A 19,404-nucleotide genomic window follows, 5' to 3' on the forward strand; every position below is an offset into this window, starting at 1 on the left:
TAATGTTCCAAAACTTTGATCGGATGAATTTGCTCCCGATTCATGAAATTGAGTGAATCTAGCAGATGGATCAATGAATCTGAGCCTTAAATGAAAAAGATAATAGATTTATGACTCTCGAAAAATGCAGCTTAAAAACAGCTAGAATTATAAGGATTTAGTATCCAATTAGAAGATCTTGGAAGTCGCATGAATCTCGAAAAAAATAACGAATCTTGAATTATCAACAAAACTCTGAACATATAGACCCAGCTTCCTGCAACTTCGATGATGCAGGTTCGGAAGTAAGAGAAGCGAAGACATGCGACGCCGCAGGTCTTCATAAATAAAACGGGACCCTCAGATTCAAGATTCGATTCTTGACTCTAAAGACTCTTTATGGAAGATTAATACTAAGGTATATTTCCCAAAAATGCAAGAAGTACGTACTACACCTTAAACTTGAATGGTTTTATTCAACTTTTTTCGTAGGATCTGAATTTAATCCTCTGGAAAGTTACCTTAATGGAGATAATAACTAATACTGAATGAAACTCCAACACCTAGATGCAAATTACTTTCAAATATAACCAAAGTTGCATAACGTGTTTTAAGCCAAATCTTCTCGATTTGTGCTGCTTGGTTCGTTAAAGTCACGCATTTGTATTTGCTTCTCACGTAAAGCATCTCATCACACATTAGGCGTTAATGCCTATTCACGCTGACGGCCAAACACCATCCCCTCCTATAAAGAGCACTCTCGGGGAAAAGGCAAAAAACATTTACCCATAATTGTATGCATCAATCCTTGCAAACAATGCTGCAATAATCGTGAATTTTAATGCGAAATCTTTGGTGGCGGACTGCAACCTGAACGACACTCTCTGAAGCTTTCCCTGCTGTGTACGGATTGCGGAACGAGGAGCGGCGAGGTTCATAATCCGAGGGCGCGTTGTCTTAAATGAGAATTTAGATGCGAACAACGCGCACAGCTAGCATCTACTTCACCACCGGCATCATTGCTATTCCTGTAGGCGGTTGGCACCCAAGATGATTCCAACACAATGACCGACTTCCCCATCGGAGGCCGATACCCTTCGGAGGACAGGAAAGGATACACAATGATATTACTTGGGCTCTATACACACGCACAGAAGATGGGATTGGTACGAACCAAAACTATTTCCTTTCAATGGTTCTCTTCTTTTTCCAAACTCCGACGTTGTCGAAGACGAATTTCGAACCTCAACTTGGGCCCGCATGTCCCAAATTAACTCACCCATTGTGTCGATGCTGTAACCGTCTGTTTGGCGTGGGAGGAAGAGAGAGGTTTTCGGGACGATTATTTTGCGTGGGAATCGAATTCCTCTCTGCCACGACGCTCGCCAAAGGGAAGGTGAAAAGATGGTTCCCCCCGACTGCCGACTGCCCCGGTAATTGTTTAGTCTGTAAAGGCAATGATCCACAACATCTTATTAAACGTCCACCCGGGCTCTTCGCTCTCGGATGGGAGTGTGTTGGAAGATGTGTGCTGGTGAGGGGAGAGGCAAGAAACCCCAAAAGAAGGTGTCATTGTCTGGATGGCGGAGCAAAAGAAGAGGGGCTTAAAAGCAAGTCAATAACGTCAACGTGTCCCGGCGCGAGGTGTGAGGAGAGAACGCACAAGGAAACGAACCACTTCACCGAGGATGGATCACTTCACATACTTGACGGTGGTGCGGAACCACCGACCCATGCGTTCCCGTCTCGAGTGTTTCCCTGAGGGAGATCTCTCGAACACGGTCTGTAGTAGGCCGGAGGCGTGTGGCCCTAGAGCAACTCGATCGCTCGTTCGTCAGCCAATATTACACTGTGCGGATCGTGCCCGGTGCGGCGGATGTGAGCCACGGTTTCTGGTGCGCATCAATCATTTGGCTGGGAAATAATCACTCACCTCTCTCATGGGGTTGTGTTGGGGCAGCAGCAGCAGCAGCAGCTTTTTTCCTGTTCTTCACTCTCTGCACACTCTCTTCTTCATACCCAACCTCATACACCTCTCGACAAAGTCCCACATCTTGGTGGAGCGACATTTTTAATGCGGTTGCCGGCTTTTACCATTCGCAAACAAATTCTCCCATCTAAACCGAGCGTATCAAAGGGCCTTGCATGCCTGGTTGTGTAGGGCTGTGTACGGAGCTCGGTACCATTCATGCGTTCGAAACGATGTTTGCCAGAGGTTATCTCTTATTCATATCGTCATTCCAAGCGAGATGGACTGCTCGGGGAGTCATTGCACGGCAAAAGAACTGCCACATTTGCCACTCCAAGAAAGGCTATTAATTCCACTACCGTGTGTTGCACACACAAACACACACACACCCATCTGTCAGGCGACCCAATTTTGTGCCGGCAGGCCACCATGCCTCCCTCGACCATGTAACGCTTGCAAACGGTCCGAAAAAGGATGTGACACCGCGCTCTAGTAGGGCCATGAGCTCATGGTTGTGGCATACATTTCTAACACATCCCAAGTAGACTCAACGTGAAATCACACACCGGTCGGTAATTACTAAATGTCCAAATCGTCAACAACCCACACAGAATTGGCCTACCAGTGGCTAAGCCGGCCCTGTGCTATAATCACTCCCCAATTCTGGTGTGTGGATTCGGATGGTGGATGGTGTCCTGAAAGAGCAGGCCCCTACTCACACTACCTCCGTGGTGATGTCGTTTGTTTGAATGTTTAATAGCCACTGGGGCAAGATACCACCTAGCTGGTGGTATGGACTTGGAGGACAAACGGATAAGAGGCCTCACGGGAGTGAGAAGAACACACCCGGCCCGAGCAATGAGGATACAGTAAACATTGCATTCCTTTATGTGAGCCTTGCTGTGCAATGGATGTGCCTGGAACTGGGGCAAGTACCCGTGTCCGGAATTGATATCTCCATATCAGAAATAAGTTCCCACAATCTCTTGGGAGATGGATATTGTGGTCTCTGAATGCTGGGACTCTGTTCCTTGGGAGATTTGTTTTCATGTTTCTAGTTTACCTAACGATTCTTTAATCGAAATCGTTAATACTTTGTACACAAAATGTAAACGTTTATTGTTTTGTTACCGTGTTGGAGTTCCTTTCTCTCTCTCTTTCTCTCCCAAGAACCTCAGGACTCAACAGCATCCCTGTTTTGGGATTGTTTGACTTTAACCTGCTGACTTGGACTTGAGTCATTTCCAAGACTTCCTTTCTATCGCCGTTTCTTCACCATTCCATCAAGTTGCAAGTGTGCGTATGTGTGTCTATCATACAGGTGTGTTGGCTGTGTATGTGTGGGGCTTCTTCAACACAAACACACAAACACACACACGGTGGTGGTGCATTTGCTGCGATGGCTAGAGATAGAGCTGCGGCGCTAGACATGGGATGGCAAGAAGCCACGAAACCCGCCCAGCACAAAAAGGGCACAAGCAAGCAAAAGAGAATGGAAGAGAGAAGAAAGTTCCTCCTCTCTCGTGTGCATCCCTCGCTCACGCCGCCCCTCGCGGTCCGACGGCCAAAAGGCGAGGCGTACAATTACGCCCCTGTGTGCGCGTAACGTCGTCGTTCGCTTCCGTTGGCGTGTTTCAATATTTAAATATGAAAACACCGGGGTGTGTAACACTGCTGCTGATGGAGCAGTTGGATATGGTCTTGGATGGTGACGGATGTGTGACAGATTGACGGGTAAGAAGTTGGCCACAGTGTTGGGGGTTTTTCTTTGCGCTTAAAAACGTTAGCAATGAAGTTTTGTTTAACTCGACCCAGCAGCGAACGATTTCCTCACGCTAATAAGGATATCCACTCCAATGCCGTCCATCTATCTTTAGACATTCTTGTTACAATGTTAACCAATTTCCAGTCGAACCCAACTGGCTGGCTGCCCACAAAGAAAGATAAGCAGAGGAGCAACAACAAAATGCACCGTTCCACAAGAAAAAAAAACTATAAACATATTATCGTTTTGTACCCAATAAAAAAGCCCAAGAAGCAAGACTTAGCGGATGGTTTTACGGTGTCCAACCCCTCCTCCTCCCATGCTGCTGTATCCGATCGAGGCGCACCGCTTCCGTAGAGGAACCGGGGTCGTTTGTCCCGTCCCTCCTCCCCACCGGACAAAACCTTAGAAGGAACCGTGGAAGGTTTTCTTCTCGCTGCGTTAGAAGCAAACAGTCAGTCCCCGTCATTTTACTTAGGCCCTGTCACGCTGTCTCGCTCCGTCTTATGCTGTCCGCGCTCACCTCCAGACGGATGAGACGGACGGACGGACAACATACCACCTACCTGGCTGCGGGGGTGAAGGATGAGCTATGGTGATGTGTGTGTCTGTGTGTTGCGGGACAGGTGAATACAGGGGGAAAAGCAGGCTCAGCAAACGCACCGATTGCCCGGCACACACACATACACACACAGACACGCAGCAGGGTTTCTGTCTGCTTGCTGTGTACGTTTTCTCGTCCTCTTCCTCTTCGGTTCGGTTTCGCATGCCCGCCGCCGCTCTACGCGAGCGAGAGGGTGTAGCGTTTCACCGCCACGGCCACGGCGCTCATTCTTTGGCACGGAACGAAAGTGAACGGTCGTCGTCATCGTCGTACGCGCGCGCGTTTGTGTGCAAACCCAGTGCGGGCTCTCTTCAATAAAGCAGTCGGGTGGTAGGCAAAGGCATAGGCCAGGCACCGGGCTGTTTTTGCAGCGAACGTGTCCATGCATTTTTTTAAACCAAACGGCAAACTGACAGCAGTTGTCGAAACTGCTGTTGGGTAGTGTTGGGTAGTGCTCAAGTGTGACAACAGTGTCGCTGCTGCCTGCTGGTCAAGTGTTTAGCGAATCGTGTTTGAAGTGGTAAAGCCGAAGCGCTCTCGTCGTGGTGTCGTCGTGATGGTTCGGCAGGACATACACACAAGGACATCTCCGTCGGCCGCTTTTTGACAACAGTGCGGGGTCATTGCACAATGCGGTGAAGTGACTACAGCGCCAATGCGAGGCGATCGTATCGCAACACACACTTGGCCACACAGTGACTCTCTCCCTCTCACCGTGGTAGTGGAAAGATACCACTCGCCTGCTGGTGTAATTACGAACCCGCTGCAAATACCGGTAGTTGACCTGCCTTCTCCAGTGCGCGCGGCTCCCGGCTGTGGCCTGCCCCAGGGATTGTTGGCAGACCGGTTTGCCGCGGGTGCCTGCCTGCGTGTGGTGGTGCGGTGTGCGGGGTGCCTGGTCGTTGGAATTTCGCTGCATTTCCGCGCCTTTTTGTCGTCCCTGACCTGTCCACCAGGCGCGAGGAAATGGCCGGAAAAGAGCAACGGTATTCGCGGTGCAGTGCTTTGCTATAGCAACGACGTGTGTGCTTGTGTGTGCTTGTGTGCTTGTTTGATCAATCAAACCCGCGTCCCGCACGCTCTCTCTCTCTCTTTCTCTCCAACCACGACAAACGAACTAATGGCAGACAAATAATGAAATGATTTTCGCAAAGTAGGCGCGCGCGCGCTCCTCGAACGCCCAAACGTAAACAAATCCCGTGTGACCGTACTGGAATGGGAAGGAAGGAAAGAAAACAACCCATTTCCCTGTTCCCCCCTGTGCCCTTGGTTGTTGACTCGGCATGACTGTGAACTAGTTTTGGCAGCGCTCCAAACGTTTCTCTTGTGAAGTGAACCTTTTATTGGGACTTGTTGGACTTTGTTTCTCTCTCGCCGCCCGAGAACAATCATGGTGAAGGCGCGAAATGATGGTGATCCAATTTTCGTTACGCGGACCAACCTCGTTGGACATTGTGATCTGTTTCCGTTAATTTTTTTTTTAGCTTTTTCAAACCATTCAATGCGAAGGTGAATCCACTCGAACGTGTCCAAAAAGCGAACGTGCAACGGTGTTCAATTGTTCACTTTCCACACACAAATCCGTTCGAGGTCTTACGACGTTTCGAAAGGAAATCAATTGCATTGAAGACGCAGACACAGCCCATCACATCTTCGAGAGTGATCATTTCTTCCGCCTTTTGAGACCGCAAGACCCCTCACACCCTCTTTTCTTAGTGAAACTTCCGCTCTCCACTCCCTGCCGTTGGTGGACGTGTCCCTGCCGGGGTGTAGTGAATGTACCCTCTCCCCTCCCTCGCCATACGCTTGTGTGAATCGGAATTTCTAACTAACTCCCCCCGCTGCTTCCCTCTCATTCAATTTTAGATAGCGTGTGCATGTGTAAATGTGTATGTGTGTATGTAAAGTGTGCTCATTTGTGCGGAATGCGTAAGGAAATTGGTCAAGAAGAAGAAGAAGACGAAGCAAATTAAGCTAAACACTCCCCTGTCGATAAAAGGGGGTCTTACTGGTGGGGTGGTGGGCTTGCATGAAGTGTAAGCAAAAAAGTGCAACGAATTGCAATTACAAAATAGCACCTTACACCCCCCCCCCCCCACTCCCCTCCTAAGAAAGCCCGTTCCAGTGTGTGAGTGTGTGTGTGTGTGCGGTTTGGAAATGCAAACGAACGTGCAGTAGCCGTTGCTGCATATACGAGCGATAAAGTGCAACGCGAGACGGTTTATGGAAGAGCAGCAGCAAAACATCAACAGAAATAACGTAATTATAACGTGTGTGCCCCCCAAGGTGCGTGTGTGTGTGTGGTGAAATTGCACGCCGCACCTACACCACCCATTCCACCCAGCATTATATCTGATAAAGAAGTGAAACGAAACCGAGCAAAAAGCAGCAGTAGCAGCAGCAGCAGCACGACACCAGCCACAACCAAAACTAGGGAAAGCAACGAAAACAAAAAACACAGTCAATCTGAGGCAAATTATTACAGCTCCCCCCTAGCATTTGAAACGCCCCCAAAGCAGAGCAGCAGCGGCGGCGAGCAGGAACGAATTGGATAAGGTTGGTGCATCCAGTGCATCGCGCGAATGCACGTGTCACTTGCGACGACAACCACCACAACGGCAGGCAAAGCGATCGTATGCAAGTGTAGCAATCGTCGTCGGCCGCATGTTCGACCGCGTTTGACGCCCATCGAAAGCAGCAGCAGCAGCAGCAGCACAAAATGAGGATCCTCAAGCATTGGTAACTAGCCCACAATAGCAGCGTAACACTGTAGCGAATGTGTGTGTGTGTGTTTACGCACCATTGTTTCTTACTCCAATAAGTTTGAAAACGACACACACACACACGAGATCATCGTCGTCCGTGTCGGGAAGTAGCAGATTCCAGACATTGTCCAACTCCCTCTCTCTCTCACTTCTCGGTTAGATCCTCTTCTAACAAAGCATTCAAGATGACTTTATGATCACCGATCACAGAACGCTAGTATAGACGAAGTAGAATCATTATCTCCCGTCTCCGTGGCAACCGTTTTCTTTGTTCGTAAAACCCTTTTACGAAGCAACATTATATGGACGGCCATCTTGCGGCCCTTCGGCTTCTTTAGCCTCTGTTTCTGGGTCTTTGTTATGGAGATGAGCTGACTTGTACGCGGGGAGTCGATTTCAAGGCTTAGCAGCGAGGGCTTTGAATGCTACTGGTGCCTTCTGCACCTACAAAAGCTACAAAGTGTTAGCTACATGGAGCCGCAATATCCCCGGATAAGCGTCGTAAATTAGGATCTTCCAATTGTTCTTGGATCTTGCAACACAGACGACTGACCAGAGTCGTCTAGCCGAAAGGGGAAGGTGTCATCCAAAGCAGGGATTAGAAGAGCTTGTAAGAGGCTGTCTATGTCTATATCTATCCAAGAATTTACGAGATCTTCTCATGTATGTAGAGAACCACTACGGATCGATACGTAAGAGTTTTTGTTGGGAGATGGGAAAAGATCTTTTTGGCTGTACAATTCCATACATTCAATAGGTTTGTAAAATTCACAAAAAAACCTTAATCCTTATTGATGGGGAAAACCCCAGAACCTTTCGTAATCTCACGCCAGTTACGTGCAATTTGTCCGAGACAGCTTCGTTGTACTCACTCCATTAACACACACACACCTGCATCTTGGTGGAAACCTTTCACTCCTCTACTGCCACCATGGACCAGCAAAACTGCGCCGTGTCCTTCTTCGTGTCTAAATCAAAGCCTGCGGCCAACATTCCTTTGCCAGCGCCTTTTCTCGCAGGAAATGCCCCGGAACGGACACACACCGATCGTCTTAATGGAGAGAGGGAGGTAAACATTATTCCCAGGGTTCGTCGTATCCTTTTGTGTGAGTGCGTGTCTGACAGTCTGAAAAAAACTGGGTAAATTGTGCTCAGGTAACTCTATACCGAGCTGTACAGAAATCGTTCCGTTTGCCCTTCAGGATTAAAGATCCTGAAAGACGGTATAGAACAAACAAACAAACGCTCACACAGGGCAAGCAGCATTCCAAGGGAATGCGTTTTTTTCTTCCAAATTGTCCCTCTCTGTTGAAAGATCGATTGATGTGTGTGCGTTGTTGTGGAATATTGTTTTGTGTATGGCGAGCCGGCAGTCGAAAGGGAAGTTTCCGCTTTTGTATTCCCAACAATGCCATTTCTTTGTCCATACGCCCTTCTACGCAAGTTTGGGTGTGTGTGTGTGTGTGTGCGTATCGAATTGCAAAAGTTACCCCGAAGTCAATGCTTGAGGAGGGAGCGTTGGATCTCGTTATTTGGGCCCTCCCCGTGATTTGAGCCTCTTTACCCGCACGATCATATAATGGCGATCGATTAATGATTGATCTCGCAGGTCCGGAAGTAGTCCCTCCCCTTCTATTGAAAGCACGCAACACACACACACACACCGGTTGTGACGTTCAGCCATGTGTGGACATCAACTCCCCGTCATCCGCCGTCATGACATAAACTCCTCCCTACCCCCGATTGCGTGGTGACTTTTCCGCCTTCACTCGCTCACTCGCTTTGTATCTGTTTTCAATCGCTTACAATCATTACACACCCCTTGCTGGGCTCGGTTGAATGCAACCCATCCTCTGCATCCACCCCCTCGAGGTCGCTCGAGAGGGAGTGAGAGACTATCAACGTGCGGATACGCGCTCGTGTTTCGAATTTCCGCGTGATCTCCGACGTCCACTTGAAAACCGATCACTGCCTCCCATCATGGGCGTACGCTAAAGGAAGTTCCACTGTATGTGTGTGTGTGTGTGTGTGTGCATGTTTTGCAGCAGTTATGTTTCCCTCTCATCGCCCCCCCCCCCCCCCCTCCCAGGTTCGTCATTTCTCGTTCGCATTCATCCGCGACCGGCAACAGCAGCAGCAGCAGAAAAAAAACGCCACCGTCACCTCTATATGATGCCTCAGCCCCTTTCCAAGCTCCCCAACCCCTTCCCACTCCCATCATCACGAACACGATCAACCTGCTCTACTACTGCTGCTCCGGTGTCCCCCCCGCGGCTGTGTGGTGCAACGACTTTCCACATGTTACTACAACCTGGTTCGGCAATCCTCCTCCTTCCTCCCCATCCACAATGAATCTGCCGCCCCGTCAGTTTCGTTGTCCACCGAAACTGGGTAGGAAGTGGATAAAATTGTTTGTGAACCATGAAATTAATTTCGGCCAAAATGCCCCGCACCGCGTGCTCGGGAGTGCCCAACATTGCGCAAAAGAGTGTGTGGACGGGGCGCGCGCACGCACAAAGACGATCGCCGAACGCAGATAGCATCCATCAAAGTAATTCTGGCTCCACCGGCGCTCGTCTGGCGCTGTTTGTGTGTGATCTTAATCCCTTCATGCTTCGAGAAGGAGAAGAAACTTGCGATCGTGAAGAGCATAGGAACACCAGAAACGACAATAACAATGGGGCGCTATTTCTTGATTAAGACAGGCAGAAGAGCAGAGAGCAGGGCGCCCGTGTTTGGAATGCATTACTTTGCACACACGATCCTCATTTTATCTACAGCGCACGTTGGGACGTAGAGGAAATTTGCAGTTCCAGCTCAGTGGCGTTCCTGCTCAGTGTGGAAGAGGTAGTAAACTGAGGATCTGAGTTTTTGGGAATTTTCCTGACAAACTCCCCAGGCAAAGACTTGCTGGAACTGTCGGCGGAAAAGGAAAAAAAAATCCCAGAGTCTCGGGTCATAAAACAATAAACAATCATAGCAACAAAATCGGGCAGACGAGCGAGCCATCCATTTCGTGCGGGTGGAAGTTCCCACCAGGGAAGGTGAAGCTCCGGAGGAAGGCGAAGCGCAGCGCTAGAAGTTCTAATGTCACTCTGGGATCTTTCCAATCCCAGGGCTTCCAGAAAGAACGGGCTTGGAAGCGAGAAAGCCACAGCCAGAGTCATAATGCTCGAGAGAGAGAGAGAAAGAGAGCGAGTGAAAGAGAACACCTCGCCCTAAGGTTGGGGAACGCAACGGTATGGGAAGATGGGAGCGAAGGGAGAAATAATTTAACATTCCCACACCGTTGCACAGTGGTGCGTGCAGATGGACACAGGCAGGTAACACACAGGCACCGGTACCGGGGATGATGATGGGACAGGTTCATTTTGTATGCCGTCACGGGCTTGAGCGAGCCTTCCCTTCTTTGCTGCGCCGGGGGACGCTTGTTGCTTCCGTCTCAAGATCCCGGGGTTGCTCTGATGTGTCTGCGTATGTATTGGTGGCAATTGCCGACTCTAGAGGACTGGGCAGACAAGAAGCTCTAAGTGCGCGTCTTGCGTCGTCTTCGTTACACTCGCTATCCATCCCTCCCGTGTTGTTGTGCTGTCCTGTGCGTCCTCCACGGCAGAGCCGTAACGTGCATTGCCTCATTGACCAAGAATGCGGTCGTTATGTGGAGTTGTAGCATTAGTTTTTTATCTCTCTTTCTCTCTCTCTTTCTCGTTCCGTTGTGTTCTGATCCCTTCGAAAAAAACAAGACACGTTAGGGATGACCCAAACACAAAAAACACGCTTTTTGAAGTCCCTTTTTTTGGTAGACTCACGCAAAACAGATCGTGAAAAAGGGAGGAATCTTGAGGCATGCGGCCAGAGCGGGCCTACACGCTCATAGAATACGCATTTAGAGCCGCAAGTAACAGAACTTTCATTCATCATTTGAACGATCGCATGATCATCCCTCTTTTTCGGCTTCCTGCTGTTGTGTGTTCACCTTTTTCCCTCAATCAACTGTTGTTCGATAAATATCTGAGGCAAGTAAATGCAAAGTCCACACAAAATTGAAAGCGAAGACCCTAAAAAGTCGTTATCTTCGTTCTGGGGGAAAAAGGCACCGGATATTCCAAAAAATGGTAGCTTTTGTTATCTTTTTCCTGGTGACTTCCAGTGATCAGGGACGATCTTCTGGATCAGATGCCTTCTGGCAGACATTCTGACTTTCTGACGGGGTTTTTGGGAAGGACCTGTACGATCAACTTCAACTTCAATGACATAAAACTAATGTAAATCTTCTCGTTTTTGTTTGTGCTTCCTTTCTGCAGGCCTCGCAGACGCAGCGGCTCCAGCATCGTCGTGCTGGGCGGTGATGACACCCTGAAGCCCTCCATACCTATTGATGACTATCAGGAGGACTTGGAAATGTACAATATGTTAGCGGCAAACCAGGATAATGGTAAGGGCGGGGTAGCGCTTATCTCCGGCGACCGCACAATCTGCGCCCTCTGTTACTAATCCGACTTCTTCGGGGGGTTTCGTTTGTCATTGTAGGACCACACCGGGAAATGGCTGTCGATGTACCTGAATCGTTCATAGCCAGAAACAAAACGCCTCCGCGCTATCCACCGCCACGCAGCACGGTGACGGCGGCGTCGGCGGCGGCCAGCACACCGGCAACACCCGCGTCCACCCAGGTAAATCACGTTTCCAACGCAATGCCTCAGGTTGCGAAGCACCACCACCACCACAACCACCATCATCAGCAACAGCAACATCCAAACCATCATCTTCATCATCATCATCCACCGTCGTCGGTGCATCACAACACCCACCATCATCACGGTGGTGGTGGCGTGTCACTCGAGCTGGAACCGCTCGATTCGTACAGTGAGCGGCACCTGTCCTCGCTGGACAGCAGTAGCCAGGAGTACGTGAAGAAGGGTATTATCAGCGGGGGTGGCGTTGGCGGCGGTGGCTCCAGCAAAGCACCGTCGTCACTCGGTTCGGTCACGAGCGAGTTCGAACCGTCGCTGAATGGGTTCGGGCCACTGCACGGCAAGCACCACCACCACAGCACCGTCGGCGGTGGTGGTGGTGACTTGCTGCGCGGTTCGCTCAGCACCAACCGCAGCCCGTCGCCGTCGTCGTCGGGCGATCTCGGACCGCCCGAGTACGATGTGGGACCGCACCGGGAGCTGCCGGTCGACGTGCCGGACAGCTTTGTCGAGATGGTGAAGGGGCCGCCCCGCTATCCGCCACCCAAGCCGCTGATCATTAAAGACGCGATCCGTAAGAAAGAATCATGCTCATCCAGCGAATCGATTGATAAGCCCAAACCGCAAACACAGTCACCGTCGCCGCCGGCGCGTAACGAGGTATAATTTTTTTTGTTTCGTTTTCGTTTGTTTGTTACGTTTTTGTTACTTTCTCCTCACCACCCCTCAAAAAGTCCTGTCCTATTGATGTTCTTCCTGTTAGTCTGTTTTGGGGAGCTTTTGTTTCCTGTTTCCATTTAGTATTGTTTCCAAAAAAAAAACAAGTAAATTCACAAACACACACTCTCACATACATATTCACGTATTTACACGGTTTTCCAGGAGTTCCCATAGCTGTGAGACACTGTCTTGACTCCTTCTTCAGTGAAATGAACATAATGTGAAGGGAATTGGACTCTATAGCGTACCCTTGTTGGACAAATCCAATAGGAATTTCCAAGGAGCCTGTTCAAAAAGTGTGTAATTTCCAATTTCCATCAAATAAGGTTCATCTCCAATAAGATGGAGTCAAGGATGTGTCCCACAACTATGAGAAGCCCTGGAAAACCCTGTATCAAGCATGCACCCCGGCACCTTTAGTTTTTAAATGACTCACACGATCTGAATGCTCCTAAAAACGGTACACCATCGTACATGAAGTTCGATCACACGATCATGTTTAGTTGCATCTTTGGACACAATTTAGCGTAGTTACACACTCACACATGCAACATTTTTATTTTTCAATTACATTCAACTGTTCGGTAGATCCAGTATTTAGTTATTTATTGACGAAATTTAGCTCTTAGTTTTGTACTATACTAAGTAGATATTTTTTTTGTGAACTTCAACATTTTTGGTAGACTATTTAAATAATACAGAGCAGAGTGATGAGTAGATTTGTTGTTACATTTTGAGTTAATTTCCTTTTATTTCAATTCTTCTTAGTCGCTATCTAGAGCAGATAAAGATAAGAGAGCTTCACAGAATAGCCTTTTAATTGATATCAGAAGATTGTTAAACAAGTGCCATCCTATTTAAATTGTTATTTTCCATGCAGCTAAATCAATGCTTTTTGAGTAATTCCAAAAGATCCTAAGAACTGCTTTTTTGTTAGAATTTTCACGTGTTTTACCATATCTGAACGATTCGTTTTATGTTCTTATTTTTTTACTGCCATTGATAAACATCCAAAACAATACAATCACACGCAACTCATGTACCAAAACTTTTCCTATGTTTATTTAACGTCTTTTTTGTTGTAAACATTCCTTCCCACCATCTCCTCAACGTTTCGCCCCGGGGGTTTTATTTCTTGTTTTTTGTTTCGCGTGTGAATATTGCGTAAAAACCCAAACGAAGAAAAGCACTACCAAGGAACGAGTCGTCACCTCTATACTTCGTCCAATGGAACGGCGTAACTTTAGAAGCTCTTAGAGAGTTCGTTTTGTGTGTGTTTATCCCTTTGAAAAACAAGAGAAAGAGAGCCTATCACTCGTTAATTAGTAAAGGTGAAGTACTCGGTGCAGAACGTACTTCCCCACACTGTGTATCACTCCTTCTTTTCACCGTACTTGCCGGTTTTTAGTGTGGTGGCGTGTGTGCAGCACAATCATTACCAACCTGTAGACAGAACGACGAGCAAAACGCGCATTGCAACCATCACGGTGCGGTGTGCAAAAGGCAAATCAAATCATTAATGTTTTGTCTTCTTTCCTATGTGTATTAGCTCAATGGCTCGTCGAAACCGGTGCCACCGCCCCGGGATCATCTGCGGATAGAGAAGGACGGCCGGCTCACCAATCGCGCACCAGTACCAGCTCCACAAGTGCCAGATCGTAAGATTGTGCCGAACGCATCATCACAGCACCAGCATATCGGCCAGGTCCTGGAACCGACCCCGGATCAGTTAGATAGCATTAAGAAGTTCCAGGTGAGTGTATGAGCGACGAACCCCAACATTAGTGTAGATGAGATGTTTCCGGTAGAAATAGTTTTGGCACCTTTCTCGGATCGTCTCGCCGACTCCATTAGGGTGTGATGACACATTAGCGCCCACACGCCAGCTAACGACAAAAGTCATCTTTTTCCGGCCATTAGAAGCGATCGTCCGCAGGACGTAAATTGACTCGAATATCGGTCGGCCGGTCTGTCGACTGTCGCTGGGTGCGGGTTACCCTACTAAACGCACCCCATCGCGCTAGAATTGACAAACAAACTCACCCCTCACCGTGTTTGGTACGCACACCACTACACACGCATACATATACCTGTGTCGGTCGCAGGGTGACAGGTGAAACTGCTATGCACAAACGTGTCCGTGTGTGTGTGTTTGTTGGTCGGTCGTGTCGAGTGCATTCTGATGGGTGTGTGTGCGTGTGTATCAGTTCTGCCACCGTGTTCCCATGTTACCGATGCATACAAAATAAGAGCATCCGCACCTGAGACCTGTGTGGTGCAATCAATCGACCATTGGAAATGTCGCCTACTTTGTTGGCCCTACCGTACGCAACCGTCTCAAATCAGACATAACAAAACTAAACAAAAAATTGCCCTCCCTTCCCATTGTTTACATTGGAGCAATCGAAAGATTTGAGTGCTTTCGTTGCTTCAACTGTGCGCGGTTGTGTTGTTGCTGTTGGTGCATTTTTTACATGAACATGGGCAGTGTTGTTGTGTGTTTGAAATTGTTACCATCTCACTAACGCGACAAACAAACTCGCTGTGCGCTGTGTTTTGCTGTTGTTTGGGACATTATTGTTTTCCACAGCCCAGTCAGTTTTTGTCCAGCCACGCGTTTCCGGCCCGGGGGTGGGCTGCTGTGCTTGTTGTTGTGTAGCTCTCTTTCCTGCGTTACAGTTTATACAACATTTCCCCCCTGCCAATACGCCAACAGGTGTGGAGCAATTTGAATTGCAATCCATCCCCATTTTGGGTTGCCACTCGTTTTTTTTTTTTTTCGTTTTTGGACAAAGCGCGTGGACACAGAATCCCCACACCAAAACAAACCCTCAAACAACCCCACTCTGGGGCGGGTCGTCGCATTTCCCACTGTCGTCACCGCTGTATGCGTGTGTGTGCGGGAAGAAGCGGGTCGTAACAGCAGCAAACAAAAAGGGGGAAAAAGTAAACCGACCGGGGCCCGATGTCCGTACGCCCGCGATGCGAACACTGCGCGACAGTATCATAACAACAGTGCTTGCGTGCTTATTACTGGTTGTGTGACGGTGGTGGCACTCCGGGACAGAACGCCAGCCCGGCCGAGAGCTCTGTGTGTAGGCAACGCCGCGTGGAATGCGTATCTGAATTTGAGCGTGGAAATACGATCGGAAACGAATCAAACGATTGCAGTTTACACCCTCTCACGAACTCACCCCCAACCTTCTGGGTGTGTGTGATGCCGGGAAGTGGAAAGTGCTTCCCGTGCGATAAGAAAGTGTGTGGCACGCTGTTAAAAGTGTGGTGCGTGATTCATACGGTGATTTTTATAAACACGCCATAAAACCGCGCGATATCGCGGCTACGATCGTAATCGGGTTTCCAATTGTGTATGTGTGTGTGACCGACCGATAACAACGAAAAAAGTCGAAGCAAAGCTCGTCATTCGAGTTGCTCTGTTGGGTTTGAAAAGTGTTCGATCGGGCTGTGTTCCGGTCCCCGTGGTTTACCTACTGTTACTAGCAGTTAAATGTAGCGGAAACCCTTTGCCCGAGGGCGCCCCGTGTAAGCTTTAAATCCCTTGCAATTACATGCGCCACCCGCCCCGTGTGTGTGTCACGTACCCGCGAGAATATCTATCGATCGAAGAAAGAATAGATAATTAAATTACCCCACTCTGAAGTGTTGGCAACCACCGCGGGTCCATCATCATCAGCTGTGTGTGTCTTTTTTGCCGAAGGTTACCTTGATAAGACGCGCAAGCACATTGAAAACAGCACATTGAAGAATTTGGGCCGCATTTGCATGCGATTTGGCACGTGCTGTGTTCCCGTTCGGAGGCTAAACGGCCGGACCGACCAACGGTGATGTAATTCCTATTACCGGGACAGCCGGTTTTCTGTGTGGTCGCTGTTGTCGTTGTTGTTGTTTCTATGAGTGGCTGAATTCGCACACAGGTCCGGCGCGCGCCTGTTCTCTTCAGTGCGGTTGCGAGCGTCACTCGACAAAGTCACCCGCGATCGTGAACTTTCCGCTGTTGGTGGTTGCTGTGCGACGACCGACATCCGAATCCACCCTGAAGAATCGCTCCTTTCCCCCTTTGTGTTTGTGTCTGTGTGTGTGTTTGTGCACGAATTTTGTGCAAACTGGTTAGGGTCAGCTGGTGGTGCCGATAATTGACTTTCTATTTCTGAAACCACCGTCTCCATCCTACAAAACCATTTCCAACATGGCGACTGCTCACTGCGACTGGTGGTCAAGTTGAGAGCCGTCCATCGGATCGCTCCCACCTGGGGCACACACGTAGTAGTAGTAGCAGTAGGCTCTGGAGTGTGGGTTGACGACACAATCTCGGCGCTTGCGACTTTCGTCCCACATACACAAACACACTCCGCACAGAGAAACCCCTAAAACCAGTTTGTGCGGGAGAAATTCCCCGATAAGGGTGGATGCCGACGCAGCCGTCCCAAACAACAAGCTCCCAAACCGGAGCCCCAAAAGGACAGACTTTTTCCCGGGTCCCGGGTCGGTGTGGCTGTGCTGTGTTTCGTTTAGAGTTTGCCCATAAAACCCCAATCTTCTTCCCCAGTGAGTAGATTTTCGTAGAGCTTTTTGCAACAAACGCGTGCGTGCGTTTGCGCACCAAGCGCATGTGCAGCGGCGGCAGCACAAGGTTCTGACCTTGGTCGGGCGTGCTCGGCTGCTGAAAGGCGGTGAAAACCGAGGCGATCTCCAGCCGATCGTTTAGCCAAACGCGATCGTGCTTGGATAGTGTTGGCGGGGCAGTGTGGGAAACGTGCGATACGGCGGCGTCTTGCGATCGAAGATGCTCGACCGTGCTCAACAGGCGGGGCCAGCGGTCAAGGGAACGAACGGTGGCGTTACCCTTGCCCCGTCCAACTTGCTTTACGCGCAACGGCAGGCAAGTGTGCTGTGTGGTGCTGTGTTTGTGTGTGCTTTACTGACAAGATCGCGCTTTTGTAGTTACTTTAAACTAATGAGCTTTCCCCCCCCACTTCGTTACAGGAGCAACTGCGACGGCGAAGGGAGGACGAGGAGCGGATAGCGGCCCAGAATGACTTCCTGCGGAACAGTTTGCGCGGCTCGCAGCGGCTCCGCGCGCTGCAGGACAACCCGATCGAGAAGCCGCCGGTCGGCGTCGACAACGAGGCGTACGCGGACGATGAGGTGGTGGCGGTGGCAGCGGAGAAGATTATCGGTACGTGGGTCACTGTCGCACAGCCGTTTTCACACAGAATTAATCCACAATTGCACAATTATACACACACACACACACACAGGGTACGGCGAGCTGGTGGCGGCACTGCAGCGACTCCAGGGGCACCTCAACAAGCACGGCCTGGCGGCACTCGCTGGCCGGGTGACGGCAGCCCAGAGCCTGCTGCTCGGTCCGGGCATCGCGCGGGCCCTGGCCGTCCGGACGGCGGTCCTCGAGCGGCGGCGCCCGAAGATACCGAACCCCATCTGCCCCAATGCTCAAGCGCTAGCGAAGGATGTAAGTGAGCGGCCGCCATATTTGTATGAGCGAGATTGTAATGCGTAGCACTTTGCCCCCTTTGCCTTCTTCCAGTGCGTCGAATCGCTGGCCCAGTCCCGCTCGCAAACCGCGATCGAGCTGTGCGATCTGCTGTCCACGTACGAGATGGAGGGTCTGCTGCTGGCGCACGATCGGATCGCCTCGACCACGGACCGTTCGCCGATCGCTTCGTACGGTGGCAGCCCGATCACCGTCCCGGTGCCGCTCGGCACGGCCAGCAACAACACCACCAGCAACAACACCACCACCAGCAACAACAGCATCAACAATAACACCTTGACCAGTGCGGTGAAACCGGCCACTGTCATGCCATCAATTCCAAATAACGCTAGTTTAGTGAACAATAACAATAACAACATCGCTAAGGTAAGAGGAATTCACCCGCAGTGTGTAATTTTGCCGTCAAAACTGACCGGTATTTCCTTCCTCTTTCCACCTTCCCACACCTTCACAGAGGGAACCAATGAGTGTGCCGCTCGGGGTGCTGCGCGACGGCAGCCAGGACCACATCAAGATCATCCAGATCGAAAAGTCGTCCGAGCCGCTCGGTGCCACCATCCGGAACGAGGGCGAAGCGGTCGTGATCGGGCGGGTCGTGCGGGGCGGTGCGGCCGAAAAGTCCGGCCTGCTGCACGAGGGCGACGAAATACTCGAGGTGAACGGGATCGAGATGCGCGGCAAGTCGGTGAACGATGTGTGCGCCCTGCTCGGCTCGATGACCGGCACGCTCACGTTTCTGGTCGTGCCGGCGGGCGTACCGCAGATACTGCCCGGGCTCGGTATGCGCGATCCGCCCGTGCTGCACGTGCGGGCCCACTTCGACTACGATCCGGAGGACGACCTGTACATACCGTGCCGGGAGCTGGGCATCAGCTTCCAGAAGGGTGACGTGCTGCACGTGATCTCGCGCGACGATCCGAACTGGTGGCAGGCGTACCGGGAGGGCGAAGAGGATCAAACGCTCGCCGGGCTGATACCGAGCCAGTCGTTCCAGCATCAGCGCGAATCGATGAAGCTGGCGATCGCGGGCGAGGTGGGGCTGCGCACGCGCAAAGACATCAACGGGAAGGCGGGCGGCGGCTCGACCCTGCTGTGCGCCCGCAAGGGCCGGAAGAAGAAGAAGAAGGCCAGCAGCGAGCATGGGTACCCGCTGTACGCGACCGCCACCGCGGACGATCCCGACCCGGAGGAGATACTCACGTACGAGGAGGTGGCACTGTACTACCCGCGTGCCTCCCACAAGCGACCGATCGTGCTGATCGGGCCGCCGAACATTGGGCGGCACGAGCTGCGCCAGCGGTTGATGGCGGATTCGGAGCGCTTTGCCGCGGCCATTCCTCGTAAGCTGGATGCTTTCGTTGTGGAAAGAATT

The 19,404-nt window shown here is 50.4% G+C and overlaps 1 protein-coding gene across 9 annotated transcripts in view; it reads left to right on the top strand.

Moving 5' to 3' along the window:
- The window catches only part of LOC120951926 (protein PALS1), a 32,417-nt gene that overhangs the window by 11,898 nt on the left and 1,115 nt on the right, over positions 1–19,404 (top strand). For 7 of the 9 annotated variants that reach the window (XM_040370928.2, XM_040370929.2, XM_049607025.1 and 4 more), the window contains 7 exons: positions 11,387–11,517; positions 11,613–12,436; positions 14,046–14,249; positions 17,501–17,693; positions 17,776–17,990; positions 18,066–18,398; positions 18,487–19,372. In XM_040370928.2, coding sequence (XP_040226862.2) covers positions 11,387–11,517; positions 11,613–12,436; positions 14,046–14,249; positions 17,501–17,693; positions 17,776–17,990; positions 18,066–18,398; positions 18,487–19,372 — 2,786 coding nt within the window. Of the gene's footprint in view, positions 1–4,525; positions 4,648–6,183; positions 7,057–11,386; positions 11,518–11,612; positions 12,437–14,045; positions 14,250–17,500; positions 17,694–17,775; positions 17,991–18,065; positions 18,399–18,486; positions 19,373–19,404 lie in introns of those variants that run through there. The other 2 variants (XM_040370934.2, XM_040370933.2) reach the window with 2 other exon arrangements.

This window comes from Anopheles coluzzii, chromosome 2, assembly GCF_943734685.1.
Source record: "Anopheles coluzzii chromosome 2, AcolN3, whole genome shotgun sequence".
In the NCBI taxonomy this organism is placed as follows: Eukaryota; Metazoa; Arthropoda; class Insecta; order Diptera; family Culicidae; genus Anopheles; species Anopheles coluzzii.